The 14,213-nt window shown below is 43.6% G+C and overlaps 1 protein-coding gene across 24 annotated transcripts in view; it reads right to left on the bottom strand.

Annotated features, from left to right (window-relative positions):
* RIMS2 (regulating synaptic membrane exocytosis 2) overlaps nt 1-14,213 on the bottom strand; it is a 506,258-nt gene that overhangs the window by 284,322 nt on the left and 207,723 nt on the right. Inside the window, exon 1 of one of the 24 annotated variants that reach the window (XM_075213942.1) lies at nt 116-404. The exons of the other annotated variants lie outside the window; for them this stretch is intronic. Within the exon in view, the coding sequence (XP_075070043.1) occupies nt 116-174 (59 nt within the window). The 5' untranslated portion in view covers nt 175-404. Of the gene's footprint in view, nt 1-115; nt 405-14,213 lie in introns of those variants that run through there. 24 annotated transcript variants of the gene reach the window in all.

Below are 14,213 nucleotides of genomic sequence, written 5' to 3'. Positions count from 1 at the left end.
TAATAATAATAGATTAATCTTACAGGAAGACGTTTTCAGATTAAACCCTAGGATTAGTGCATTTCTATATGAAACAAAAAACAGCCGGCCTGCCCCCCACCCCCCAAATCTTTACCTTTCAATCAGCCACTGCACATCTGGGAACGAAGAAACACTATTATCATGTGAATGCATCAATTCCTGAGCTTGCTGGTACTTTCATTTAATCCTTCTATCCTTGGTGAGACCATACAAGCAGCCTGTTCGTCAGCAGCCGCAACCTCCCTAATTATTAGTATATTATTGTCTCCTGTGGATGCATAATCATCAGGGTAGGCTGGGATGCTGGATCTGGAGACACGATGATGGGAATGCCTAGCACGGTGGTGGCTGCAGGAACATTCCCTGTTTGCTGCTACTGACCCAACGGAGGTATGGGGAAAGCAAAAGAGGAGGGTCACAGTTTAATGCCGTTACCATGTGCTGTATATAGCTGGAGGTCAAGTAAGAATTTACCCTTTAAGGAGGATTAAGGTACTTAGCTGATTAGTGCTTGGCCAGTATTGCCTGCAAAATGCATGTTGTAACCCTTGGCAAGCTGATTATATTAAAATATATTTATATATATATATATATATATATATATATATATATATATATATATATGCAAATTTAGAGCTTTTGTAAAACTGTGCATGCGGATTGGTAAATTATACAAAGAATATAGGCTGAACCTCACACCATTTCGTTATACTTTGAGAACACCACGGATGCTGCAGCACTGTGTGTATGAAGGCAAAGCAGTAAATCCAATGTATTGATACTGCATTCAATATGCAGACACATAACACGTCAGGATTCTGCACCTGCCTGTCTGAACTACAACACCCTACATAGGCAAACCGAGGGGAAGGGGGTTTTTCCAGTGCCTGGAAACCCCCCTCAGAGCCTGGGGCACTGTATAATTGAGGTGACTGGACCCTGCCCAGCTTCACACGGCTCTGCTTGAAAAGGGAGAGCTGTGTGCACCTAACAGTAGTGCACGCAGCATTGTCCATGTATATTATGGGGATAGGAAGAGTTGGACAGCAGCCAAGCACTGTCTAAAATTATAGCCACGCCCCCATGCATGCTGGTCACACCCACTGACGGCATAGTTGTAATGTTGGGTAAAGGTCAGCCCAGGGTCGTAACTAGGCCTGTACGAAAGGGGCGACCGCCCAGGGTGCAACGCTGAAGGGGGGAGCGCCATTTATGAATGTTTTAGGGTCATTTGCTTCAAATTAAGGACCCTTGGGGGCAGCAGATTTCCTTCTTGCCCTAGGCGCTAAAATTTTTAAGCTGCATTTCTGGGTCAGCCATACAAAGCAAAAAGAGGACATATATTTATTAAAGTTATATTAAAAGAAAGTATTTTTTCTTTGCACATTTTTTTTTTTATAAAATGCTATCCTCCATTTTTTTAGAAGTTAATTTGAAATTCAAATGAATGGTAGTACATTTACTGCTGCCTTCTGCTGTAAAAACGTGCATTATTTTTTAACTTGCCTCTCAATTCGAGCTGGAGATTTCAGTGGACGTGTCATTTCACTCTCACCACAGCATCCGTTCCCAGTTCACTATAACAGGACTTGGGAGACTGGCATAAATACTAATTGGGGGGAATTCAATTCCCCCCGAATTTGCGCGGCGTTAAAACTATTGCCATTATTACGATAGTTTTAACCCGGCTTTCTGCTCGCAGCAAAAAGCCGACGTTGAAACTACCGTAATAACGGTAATAAAGCGCAGGCCGCGTTACTTTTACCCATAACGCGGACAATTGAATTCCCCCCACTGTCTTTTCACTTTGTTGCGACAATGTTGCTGCTCTGTGGAATACCGTAAGCACTGCAGAGAGGCTGATACGTTTAAATGTTCAATCATAACTAATAAATAAAAAAAATGTTTGCAAAATACTTTATCATCATTTGGGTGATAAGACATTCTTGCCTACTTTTGGTCCAACTTATCTGTCATCAGGGAAAGGCTGGAAAATTTAAGCCTGGGGGGCAAGAGTTGACTCAGCAGCCTATTTTAATGGAAAAAAAATGCAGGTAGCCCAGTGATCCAGGCCAAGGTAGTCAGTCCACTTTGGGAGTGGCCCAGGGGGCGGATGCCCCCTGCCCCCCAGCCCAGCCTGCCCCTGTCTGTCATCAACAGTGTTTCTTTAATAAATTCATGCCTAAGGGTCATGCTGTGTTTTGTTTTACTGCTCTGTGATAGCCTAGAGGGCTTTTTCTGTGACTTCTAAAAATACACGTGCCCAGTAGCCAAATGTCAAATATTGGCAGCTATGTCTGGAGAATCCCAATTAACCATTGTTTTTTTTTAAGCTAAACTTCCACCTGTTTATTATGAATTTCCAAAATTATATATAAGTAAAAAAACAAGATATGTGGCATTCTACATCCAGAGAGCAAGATATTTGAAGAAATAGTTAATTACAGAAACAAAACACATTTGGGACATTTATAAACACAGGGGAAAAGAAGCAGCCAATCAGACACTGGCATTTATTTTCTGATCTGTACTAGAAAAGGACAATACCGATTGGTTGCAATAAGTTAGAGCAGATCTGTACCTGCTGAACCAGGTTACTAAATAAAGCCCTGTAGATGTTAATGAAACAGTGCCCCCGGTGGTCACATTGAACGTGAAGATGGGAGAATACTTCCCTGTGATGGCTAAGTGTTATATTCTGAACAGTGTGTTCCTCACACCATGGATTGTTCTTGTTTCATTCAGCCATGAGAACATCACAGGTTCGTTTTTGACTTTCAAAAGATTGTCTCAGAAAGACTGCCACAAAAATTTGTCTTTTGTATTTGAACTGCACTTGACTTAGATAGTTAAATATAAATGTCTCAGTATTTTCAGGTACGTTTGTCTGTCAGAGTACATTTTTATACTTGAGAGGCGGCTTTCTTGCTTACAGACAGCTGCACAGAATCAATCCCATTCCGATTCTGTTTCACTCCTAGACACCCACTTTTCTTATCCTGTAATATTTTGGTTTTACGAAGCAAGAAATAAATCACCCCATCTTAATAATGTTGCACAATGTCAAAATTGCATAAATCTGAAAATGATTTATAAAGCATCTGGCAGATCGTATTATACGATATATAGTTTAGTATTAGGGAGACAAAATGTATCTGCTTATCTTAAACTGTGTGGGCTGTAAATATGATCTCCTTCCCACAAATGGGAATCGTGGAGGTTAGAGTCAGTATATAAACAGGGATTAATTGAACATTTATACAAGGTTAGGTGTGATGTGATGATCCTACATTAACAGTCCAATGTGTTTCTGGGGCAGATTATCGCACCAAGTGAAAAAAATGTCCTGTGGTATGAGAGGGATATTGGATCATTATTATTATAATTATTATTCATATTTATTTATACAGCACCAGCAAACTCTGCAGAGTTTACAATTGGAAGCAGCACAGAGGTGTAAGTGGACCCTGCTCACAAGATTTAATTCTATAGGAAACTAGTAGTTTGAAACATGAGAATAAATCAGTGATGGACAACATGCGTCCCTCTGAGCCTTCATCGAGCACTTTTTTCGGAATACATAGCAGTCCCCATAGATGTCTATGGGGAACTGCTATGTACCGCAATTTAACAATGAATAAAAATGGTTTTAGACATACGGTAATGTACACCAGCTCAGGCTGCCGTACATTACCGTTTCTGCTATTGTTCAGCACTGTTCAGCTCTGCTCCGAAGAGCAGAGCTTTACAGCGCATGTCTGGAGGGATCACATGATCCCTCCCTGTCACACAGCGCATGTGTGGAGGATCACATGATCCCTCCCTGTCACACAGCGCATGTGTGGAGGATCACATGATCCCTCCCTGTCACACTCCGCTTTCTGCAACAGTGAAGTGCAGAGAAGTTGTCAGATGGAGCATGCGCACAAGGCTTCTGTGGACCGCACAGCAGCTTCGGGAACGAAGAGGCAGTGAAACGGTAAGTTTTTAACTTCACAGGAACAGCAGTTTTTCGTGACTGCTGCTCATGTGGAGATTTTTTAATAAATATGAGAAATAGTTTGATCCTTATCAATGCGATAAGAATTGAAAACTATTTTGCATTTTATGCAACTGTTGATAAATGTGCCCCAGTTAGACTGGGGGTCAGAGGGCTGTTTGAGTATACAGAAGATGGGGAAAATAAATGTAAGTTTGAGTGAACTATGTAGAGGGGTGATAATCAGAGTAGTCTAGGGAGGTTAAGAAGATGGTCCAGGAACCTGATAAGCTTTTATAATGAAGTGTTTTCAGGGAACACTTGAAGGTTTGGAGATACGGAGAAGATCTTGTAGAACAAAGGAAGAGATTCCACAGAGTGGTGCAGCCCGAAAAAGTCTTGTACCCGGGTATTGGGAGCTATTTTGATACAAGGGAGAAGATTTATGTAGGCAAAGTTTTGTTAATGACTTTGGATATTACTAGAAGTATTTGTATATTGGATTCTGTAGTGTACAGGACACCAATGTAGGGACTGACCGAGCAGCAGTAGGAGAACACTTGGGAATTAATATTATTATAGCTGCAGCGTTCAGAGTAGATTGTAGGGTGAACGTCTGGTTAGGGGACTAGTAACAAGGGAATTGTGGGAGATTATGGCAGTAATTCACAGTTGAATGCAAGTACAGTTATGCATTGTGATGTTGTGCATCGTGTGGAAGGTTTGCGCTGCTTATGCACACAATGTGAGCCTGTGTTTTGTGCTGTACTTTGATAGATAGATCAGGGGTATTAATATGTAAGTGCCGATCACTTTGGACATGAAGAAACAAGATAAACACACTCCTATAAGATGTGTCCTGTTTTGAGTCTAATGTATCTTTGAAATACGTCCCTTAACGTAAACTCCATTACGTCCGTTTAGCGTAAACACTGCACTTACATAAGATGGGTGCAGTTTTTCAGTTGACGATGACAATTGCCACATATTTGCTCCAGATGCATCTATACACTAGACCGGTGTTAGCTAACCTGTGACACTCCAGGTGTTTGTGAAACTACAAGTCCCAGCATACCCTTCCAGGAATAAGCTGCTATATATTGGCAAAGCATGCTGGGACTTGTAGTTTCACAACACCTGTAGTGTCACAGGTTACCACAAGTCCCACCATACATTGCATCTACTGGCTGGCTATCTGCTGGGACTTGTAGTTTCACAGCACCTGCAGAGCCACAGGTTCTCCAGACCTGCCTTAGACTTGTGGTTGCGCATATTATAAGATTGACTCAAAATATCGATGTTGGGGTGGGGAACGATACACTACAGTCTGTAATACAAGTTATGATGATACCAAAATTTGAAATCTGGTCTGCCCACCTGAGGTGTAAGAATTCAGGAGGGAAAGGGGGTGGGGGGGGTTCTGGTATTAATATTATTATTATTATTAATTTTTATTTATAGGGCGCCACTAGGTGTCTGTAGCGCCGTACAGGGACAAACAAAGTTACAATACAAGGGGAGACAGTACAGTACAGTAAAGAATAAGCACAGTAACTCGGTGAGCTCAAAGCACAGCTAGAGGGGCGAGGGGAAGGTCCTGCATACAGCTGAGCCCGAGAGGGAGGGCCCGGATGACAGGGAAACCCCCAGAGGGGAGAGGAAGGAGTGAGAGGGGACGGGGGGAAGAGGGTCCTCGAGGAGGAGGGCTAGGTAGCTGGAGAGCCGAGTTAAGAGTGGTGAGGACAGGAGGAGAGATGACCCTGCTCAGAGGAGCGTACAATCTAAGGGGTGGGGTAGACAGACAGAGAGACACGGGGGAGAGAGGGAGAGATAAGGAAAAGGGAATGAAGGGGAAGAGGTAGAAGGTAAGTTAGGAAATTAAGTGGGAGACTGGAAGGCTATAAGAAAAAGGTGGGTTTTTAGAGCCCGTTTAAAACTGGACAGATCAGGGGAAGTTCTGATAGAGGGAGGGAGCTTGTTCCAGTGGAGGGGGGCAGCACGGGCGAAGTCTTGGATACGCGCATGGGAGGAGGTGATCAGGGGGGAAGAGAGGCGACGGTCATTGGCAGATCGGAGAGGGCGGGATGGAGCATGAAAAGAGAGGAGGGTGGAGATGTAGGGTGCAGTGGAGTTGGCGAGGGCCTTGTATGTAAAAGTGAGGAGCTTGAAGAGGATTCGGTAGGGGAAGGGGAGCCAATGAAAGGATAGGTAGAGGGGGGAGACAGACGAGGAGCGGCGAGAAAGGAAGATAAGCCTAGCGGCTGCGTTGAGGACAGAATGAAGGGGAGCGAGATGAGAGTGGAGGAGGCCAGTAAGGAGGAGGTTGCAGTAGTCCAAGCGGGAAATGATCAGAGAGTGAATAAGACATTTGGTGGCATCTTGGGAGAGGAAGGGCCAGATGCGAGCGATGTTACGCAGCTGGAAGCGGCAGGATTTAGCAAGAGAGAGAATGTGGGGGCCAAAGGAGAGAGAGGAGTCGAGGATGACACCGAGGCAGCGAAGTTGGGGGACAGGGGAGATAGAGGTGTTGTCGACAGTGATAGAGAGGTCAGAAGGGGTCGAGGTGTGAGAGGGAGGAAAGACTATGAGTTCAGAGTTCAGTTTTGGCGAGGTTAAGTTTGAGGAATCGAGAGGACATCCAGGAGGAGATGGCAGAGAGGCAGGCGGACACCCGAGAGAGGAGGGAGGGAGAGAGATCAGGAGAGGAGAGGTAAAGTTAAGTGTCGTCAGCGTAGAGGTGGTAGTTGAGGCCGGAGGAGCTGATGAGTTCACCCAGGGAAGAGGTGTAGAAAGAGAAGAGTAAGGGACCCAGGACAGAGCCCTGGGGGACTCCGACTGGAAGGGTGGACGGGGGGGAGAGAGATCCAGAGGTGGTGACAGAGAAGGATCGGTCAGCAAGGTAAGAGGTGAACCAGGACAAGACTGGGCCGGAGAGGCCAAAGGACTGGAGGGTGTGGAGGAGGAGGGGGTGGTCGACGGTGTCAAAGGCTGCAGAGAGATCAAGGAGGATGAGAAGGGAGAAGTGGCCCCTGGCTTTAGCAGAGAGGAGATCGTTGGTGACTTTAGCTAGGGCCGTGTCAGTAGAGTGAAGGGGGCGGAAGCCAGACTGGAGAGGATCAAGGAGGGAGTGTTCGGAAAGGTAGGAGGAGAGACAGCTGCAGACGAGCCTCTCGAGAATTTTGGAGGCAAAGGGGAGAAGTGATATGGGGCGATAATTAGAGGGAGAAGTAGGATCAAGATTAGGTTTCTTGAGGATGGGGGATATGAGAGCATGTTTGAAGGAGGAGGGGAAGATGCCAGTGGAGAGGGAAAGATTAAAGAGATGAGCGAGGTGGGAGCAGGTGGTGGGGGAAAGGGAGCGAAGAAGGTGGGAGGGGATGGGATCCAGGGGACAGATAGATGAGGGGGAGGATGAAATGAGAGAGTGGACTTCCTCGCCCGTGGTGGGGTGGAAGGAGTGGAAGGGAAGGTGGCTAGGGGGGGAGTACGGAAAAGTGGGGGGGTGGATGAGAGAGTGGAGGAGGAGATATCAAGTCGAATGGCTTCAATTTTAGAGGACAAAAAGGAGGCGAAGTCGGAGGCAGTCAGGGTGGAGGGGGTGGGGCCAGAAGGGTGCTGAAGGTGGCGAAGAGGCGGCGGGGGTTAGAGGATTGGGAAGAGATGAGGGATTTAAAGAAAGATTGTTTAGCGAGTGAGAGGGCAGAGCTGTAGGATGAAAGGATGAATTTAAAGTGGAGGAAGTCAGCCAGGGAGCGGGATTTTCTCCAGTGGCGTTCAGCGGTACGGGAGCATTTTTGGAGGAAGCGGGTAAATTTGGAGTGCCAGGGTTGGGGTTTGGAACAGCGAGGGTGGATGGAGTGGGCAGGGGCGATAGCATCCAGAGCAGAGGTGAGGGTGAGATTGTAGAGGGAGACCGCCTGGTTGGGGCAGGCCAGGCAGGAAAGGGGAGAAAGGAGGGTATCGAGAGAGGAGGACAGAGAGGCCGGGTTGAGAGCGTCGAGGTTGCGAATGGACAGAGTAGGTTTGGGCAGGGGGAGGGGAGCAGGGGAAGAGGAGAGAGAGAAGGAGAGGAGATGGTGATCGGATAGAGCCGGGGTCAGGGAACTTTTTGACCTTTTACCCCAAACTATATTTAGATACGCCGATGTTACCCCCTTGATTTGAAAGGACTGAAATCATATATTATTAACTATAGGAATTCAAAATTTTATTGAATCTATTGAAAGTTTCTTTGAAAGCTTCAACTTTTGATACGAGAGCATCCATATTGGGGCATTTTGATGTCAGAGCAATTTGGATACGGTCTTCAGCGTCCAATCGATTTCTCTGCTTTGTTTTTATGTTCGTTAGAGTGGAAAATCCTTGTTCGTAAAGGTAGGTTGTTGCAAAAGGCAGCAACTTTTTGACTGCCTCCTCATGTGCAATGTTGATGCCTTTGCAGCTGTTGACATCCGAAAATATGACAGATCTGCTTTGTTTTCAAATGCAATACGTGCTTCATTATTGCATCAAAGCTCAAGAAGTGCCTCTGCCAACCCTTCTGGTACAACAGCTATTTCACATTTAGAGGGGTCTACAATCCAACTGACAGCATGTGAATCGGCAGCATTACCCCCAGGAATTTCATTTTTACCCCATTTGGGGTAATTTACCCCTGTTCCCTGACCACTGGGATAGAGGAAAGGGAAAGATGGAGAAGTCAGATAGACTACAGAGGTAGGAGAAGACAAGATCAAGGGAGTGGCCAAGGCAGTGGGTAGAGGAGGAGGTCCATTGGGTGAGACCAAGGGAGGAAGAAAGGGTGAGCAGTTTGCTGGTAGCTAAAGGGTTAAAGTGGGAAATTATATTTTATGTATCAGAAAATGGTTACCGTCACCTTCTTTGCTCTTCTTAAATGTTAAACACGTCTTCTTTTCTATTAAAGTTCATGATTCTTCTAAAGTCACTGACTTGGAGCAATAAATAAATCACTCTGACAAGAGCAAAATATGATACAACAGGCATTTCTTTACCCAAGATTACACATAGACAGACAAACAAAGCAATACGCGCTTCATTACAATGGCTGATACGGAGAAGTCTTCATTTTCTGAGTTTGGTTCAAAAATATAACTCCTCTCTCTAATCTACTTAAGTGGATCAATCACGGGACTCAGAATTCCCATCAATTTCAACACAATACAAGTTCTAATGACCACAGATTATCAAGTAATGTTTTAAACCTGTCTTGAATAATCATTATTAGTACTACAAAATATGTCTCCCCTCCCCCACACACCAACCGAGAATTGTGTAAAACAAAAATGTACACATTTCATAGCCTACTGTTGAAGTCTGATACATGATGCACAATCAATCACGCTGGAAATAGCAATAGCTGTTTAGAATATTTTGCAAAATTGCAAACTTCTTTTGCTCCACTCTAAAGCTGGGTACACACCACACAGTTTTCATCCAATAATCGGCTAAATCAGCCGACATACGACCTCTCGTTCAAAAGTCGGGTCAGTGTGTGCAGTGACACGATGATCGAAAGTCTGCCCAAATGGACGATTGTCGCCTCATTTGGTTGGTCGTACCGTTTAATATTTTCGTTCCAATCTCGTTTCCGTTGTGTAGTGTGTATAAACTTCCGACTGATCCACAACAGTGAGTATGAAATTACAGTCATTGCTCACGACAACATGGCTGTAAAAAGTCGCTAAAGGTACGTCCGCTCTTCCCTTTATCGTCCTAAACAAGGCTAGTGTGTATGCAGTCCATGGACTGAGCGATCGGAACATCCATCGCATGTAAATTCGCTCGGCATAAAAAGTTGGTCGAAATTTCTGTAGTGTGTACCCAGCTTAAGACCGATCCTATTAAGTAAAGTGTTTTTTTTCCTTAGAACAGATAATACGATATTATGTATTTTTCATGAACCCCAAAACGTAATGTAAGATACAAAGCAGCCTATCCAGGACTTTTTGTTGCAATACGTCAATCTATGTGTAATGTTGGGGTAAGACGCTGATATTATATTCTCTATGTCCACCACATATAAAGATAATGCTATTGGTCGATCTTCAAAGTGAAATAAATGGCGCTTGTTTCGCTTTTGTAAATATATAAATGAACAGTATATGTATTATAAATTATACAGCACAGACTCCGGGGATCTGGCAGAGAACACGGTCTTCTTTAAAAATAAAATCACAAACTCAGCACATTTACTGCACGGCAACAATAGGCGGAAATTCCCCAGTAATCTACAACAATGGGAAAAATACAACAATTTATCAGAGGACTTCTATACTGCCAGGGCAGACGCAAACAATAGATTTGCCATGGTATAGATCATTACAGCGAGGAGACAATCACGGACACAGAAAGAGAAATATATATATATATATATATATATATATATATATATATATATATGATTGTTGCAATAGATTATTTTGCCATGCAAATGGTTCTTTTCTACAAGTTGTGGATATTTGGGAAGTATCTAAAAGCCGCCTGAGTTGCTCAAACACCTACAATCCAAGTACTGTACAATTATCTTAATGAATCATCTACTGTATCTATACATTGCATCTGCTACATGTCTGGGTTGTTTTTAGACTGAACATTGCCCCCAAATTACTATTCGTGCATGTCACATGCTCAAGGACAAAACCTCTGTTGCAAAGACTCAGTAGCAAAATAAGAAAATTAAATTAAGTAAATAAAATTAGGCAAATGAAGCCCTAAGCCTGCTATGTATTTGCCTGTATGGTGTATATAGCATGCTTCCCAACATTCAAGGGAAAACAAAAATTACTGGTGCAAAAATGTTCAATTTCCCTGATCTGTTCAACCCCCCCCTCAGCCCAGCCAGCTACACACATATCAGAGATCACTTCACCCCCAAATCCTTTTCGCTCATAAAACGCGGTATTTCTTCCTACAGAATTGGACTGTTAGGGGTTAGCGCTATATGTACCGCCCTGCCTCCGTGCATATGAAACCTGCATGGATGGTGAGCTCTTTCGATTGCACACGTGGATACAATTTTTTAAGTCACCCCATGGAATCCAAGTGGTTCTAACTAGTGAACATAAATTTATCAAACGTGTTCAACATAACAGAAGCACCACATAGCTGAAAACAGGTCTAGAAATCCCAGAATAGAAAAGCTAGTGCAAAGAATGTACTAAATTAGAGCAAATATTTGTTGAAACACAAAGAAGAGTCGAGAGATCAGCAAATCCTAAATTAGAATGTTTAAGATAAGGTAAAACATACTACACAGTTTCATTCTGATTTTCCCCGGCATCCTTGCTAAAGCGTTTAATTATGTCTCCTCCATCGAAAAACACCTTTAATTACTCTCACAGCTGTAGAATATTGTCTAATTTGGTACTGATATAAGATCATAAGATATACTATAGAATGTCATTTTTGCTTCCTGTCCTGTTACTGGAAAAGCTTCTGTTTATGAATCTACCAATATTTAAAAAACATGTCTGTCGCCTAAGAGACGTCCAAGTCAAACACACAAACTCAGTCTTACAAGCTTCCTGAATGATGCAAGACAGAGATGCACCACCAAGTGTGTGTATGTCTGTGTGTGTGGATCCAAAAGAGGGTTTACTTGCTCTTTAATTGCAAAATATAAAGTATTTGCACAAACTTGTTCTGTGTCCTTGTACAAAATCCATAAATATGGTTTCCTTCCTTGTCATAGAGTTCATAAACACGACTATGTCTTCATTTTGAATGACCGAGGCAAAAAAGTATATGGACACAGTATTATAAAGTAAGTGCATTAAATGTGATAATGTTCCAGAAATCAAGGTGCTGTTGGAACAAGGAATCTAAAAATAATGAATCATTTTCGGAGAATAGGATGGATAAATATGAGATTCACAGTCAGAAGGAGCAGAGAGAGTAGGTGACATAATCCGCCGGTCATTTGGGGAAATAATACGATAGTATGACAGTGACAGCTTATAGGAAGCATCGGCATGCAAGTGGGCATTCTCCTGGTTGTAATACAGCACTCATCATCATCATCCATGTATATAGCGCCACTAACTCCGCAGCGCTGTACAGAGAACTCACTCACATCAGTCCCTGCCCCATTGGAGCTTACAGTCTAAATTCCCTAACATAATACACACACACACACACACAGACAGACACACACACACCGACTAGGATTAATTTGTGATAGCAGCCAATTAACCTACCAGTATGTTTTTGGAGTGTGGGAGGAAACCGGAGCACCAGGAGGAAACCCATCTAAACACGGGGAGAACATACAAACTCCACACAGATAAGGCCATGGTCGGGAATCGAAACTCACTGGTTATCCAACATTTATTGCCCAGTTAAGTGATACAACTATTACTGTAAAACAGTGGCACAAAGAATCCCGGCCAACAGCAGTTTCACATGTACTTGTGTTGGGCTTACAAGCTCACCTTGGGAAAATCTATCCAAGTCCCTGTGAAAGTGCTGTTGGCTGGAATGATTTACTGTTCTATGGAAGCTGTACTACTGAAGAACATAATAAACTCTGGACAACCAGGAATATTGAGTGCCAAATGAATCATATGGCATATGAGTTTAGCTCTGTTGTTTATTTGGAATAAATATGAGGGACTGAGACAAGGGCTTCCGGTGTAAGATTCCCCCCAGGACAGTTCAGTATTGGGATCTACTGTGCAGTTTTCAATTCACTGCCAGTGTTTTAGTGAAAGTGGAAATTAATAACAGGGAAATTATCCATGAAATAATCGTGCTAATTTTGCACCTGAATAATTCTATTAAGGGAACATGGCTAAACCCTGATCTCTGTGCTCACAATCGCCACCTATCAGGCAAGTTGCCCACACTAACTCACTTTTAAATATAAATAAGAGGCTCTTGAATCAACCTGACATTATTTGTCACAAGAACTTTTTAACTCAGCCAGATTTAAAAGTTGACTCTTACTCCCTGGGTGGAGGTCCTACCGGGCACTGTATATATTTATATTGACCCAGGGCCTCCGTAGTCCAATAAACCACCAAAAAAGGGTCTCACTTTGGCCTGATTGTGAGTTAGAAGCAAAGCAAAGAAAAGGAGCAAATTTGCACCTGGACAAACCATGTTACAATACAAGAGGTACAAATTGACTTATTTGTTTGCACGCAAGGAAAATACTGGCTGTTTTTTCAAGTAGCACACAAATACTTAATGGCTTTATTTTTATACTGAAATGAAAGTTGATCTAGGATATGTCCTGCCCAACTATAAATTTGTCCCTACATCTTAAATTTACCTCCCCCACATGGTTTTGCCCAGGTGCAAAGTTACTCCTTTTATTCGCTTTGCTCCTGACCCAAAATCAGGCCCATTTATGTCTAACCACATTGAAAATACCCCCTTTTACTGCCCCCTGCACCAGAGCAAGATAGCTCTGGCCTATTCTGCCGATGCGCCCTATTGGGGAAGGACAACAGAGAACTTGTCTGTCCCGTCCCCATATGTGGATATACCATCACCTTCTGCATCCCAGCGGATCTCAACCAATAGTAGAACACACCCTCTGGCGCTCACCCATCAAATAGCGCCTCAATTTGAGTACAGAGAGAGAAGTGGACCAGAAAGGGTGCATATTTTAAGTTATCGACCCAGGAGCATCCAGAAGGAGGACTTAAGAGCCGCACTCGCCTGGTGGTGCAGAGAACCTGTTTCCAGCTGACCCAACATGCAACATGTGAGTCTACCAGACACGTTATAAATGACTTCCTACTACCACATTAGGCCCATGCAGAACCCTTAGGGACCTGACTCGTGCTCAAATGGCCTAGCTCTGACCCGTCTCTGTTTGGTCCTCTGCCCTGTGTTCCCTGCTAGCCTGCGGCAGAAACCTGGGCTTGCGCCCAATGACCTGGACCACCTGGCATTTTTGGATATAAATACATCCTAGAGGGCTGCAAGTCCTGGCTGTTGCTATTCAGGGCTACTACCCTTGTTAAGTTATCACTGGACAATTAAAGCTGACCCTTTCTAAACGCAATCATTTAAACATCGCTGTCTACAGTTGCAAAAAATAACTTCTCTACTGTTTGACATACACCCAAGCTAAATACAGAGGCACTGAGCACTAGAGCACCAGTTACTTAGCAATTACTCAGGTCCACCGATGGAGTCCTGTATATGGTCCTTTATAACTATCCTTTCAACACATCATCCAGGC

Source organism: Mixophyes fleayi, chromosome 5 (genome assembly GCF_038048845.1).
Source record: "Mixophyes fleayi isolate aMixFle1 chromosome 5, aMixFle1.hap1, whole genome shotgun sequence".
Taxonomy (NCBI): Eukaryota; Metazoa; Chordata; class Amphibia; order Anura; family Limnodynastidae; genus Mixophyes; species Mixophyes fleayi.
This window is presented reverse-complemented; position numbering and strand designations above follow the sequence as displayed.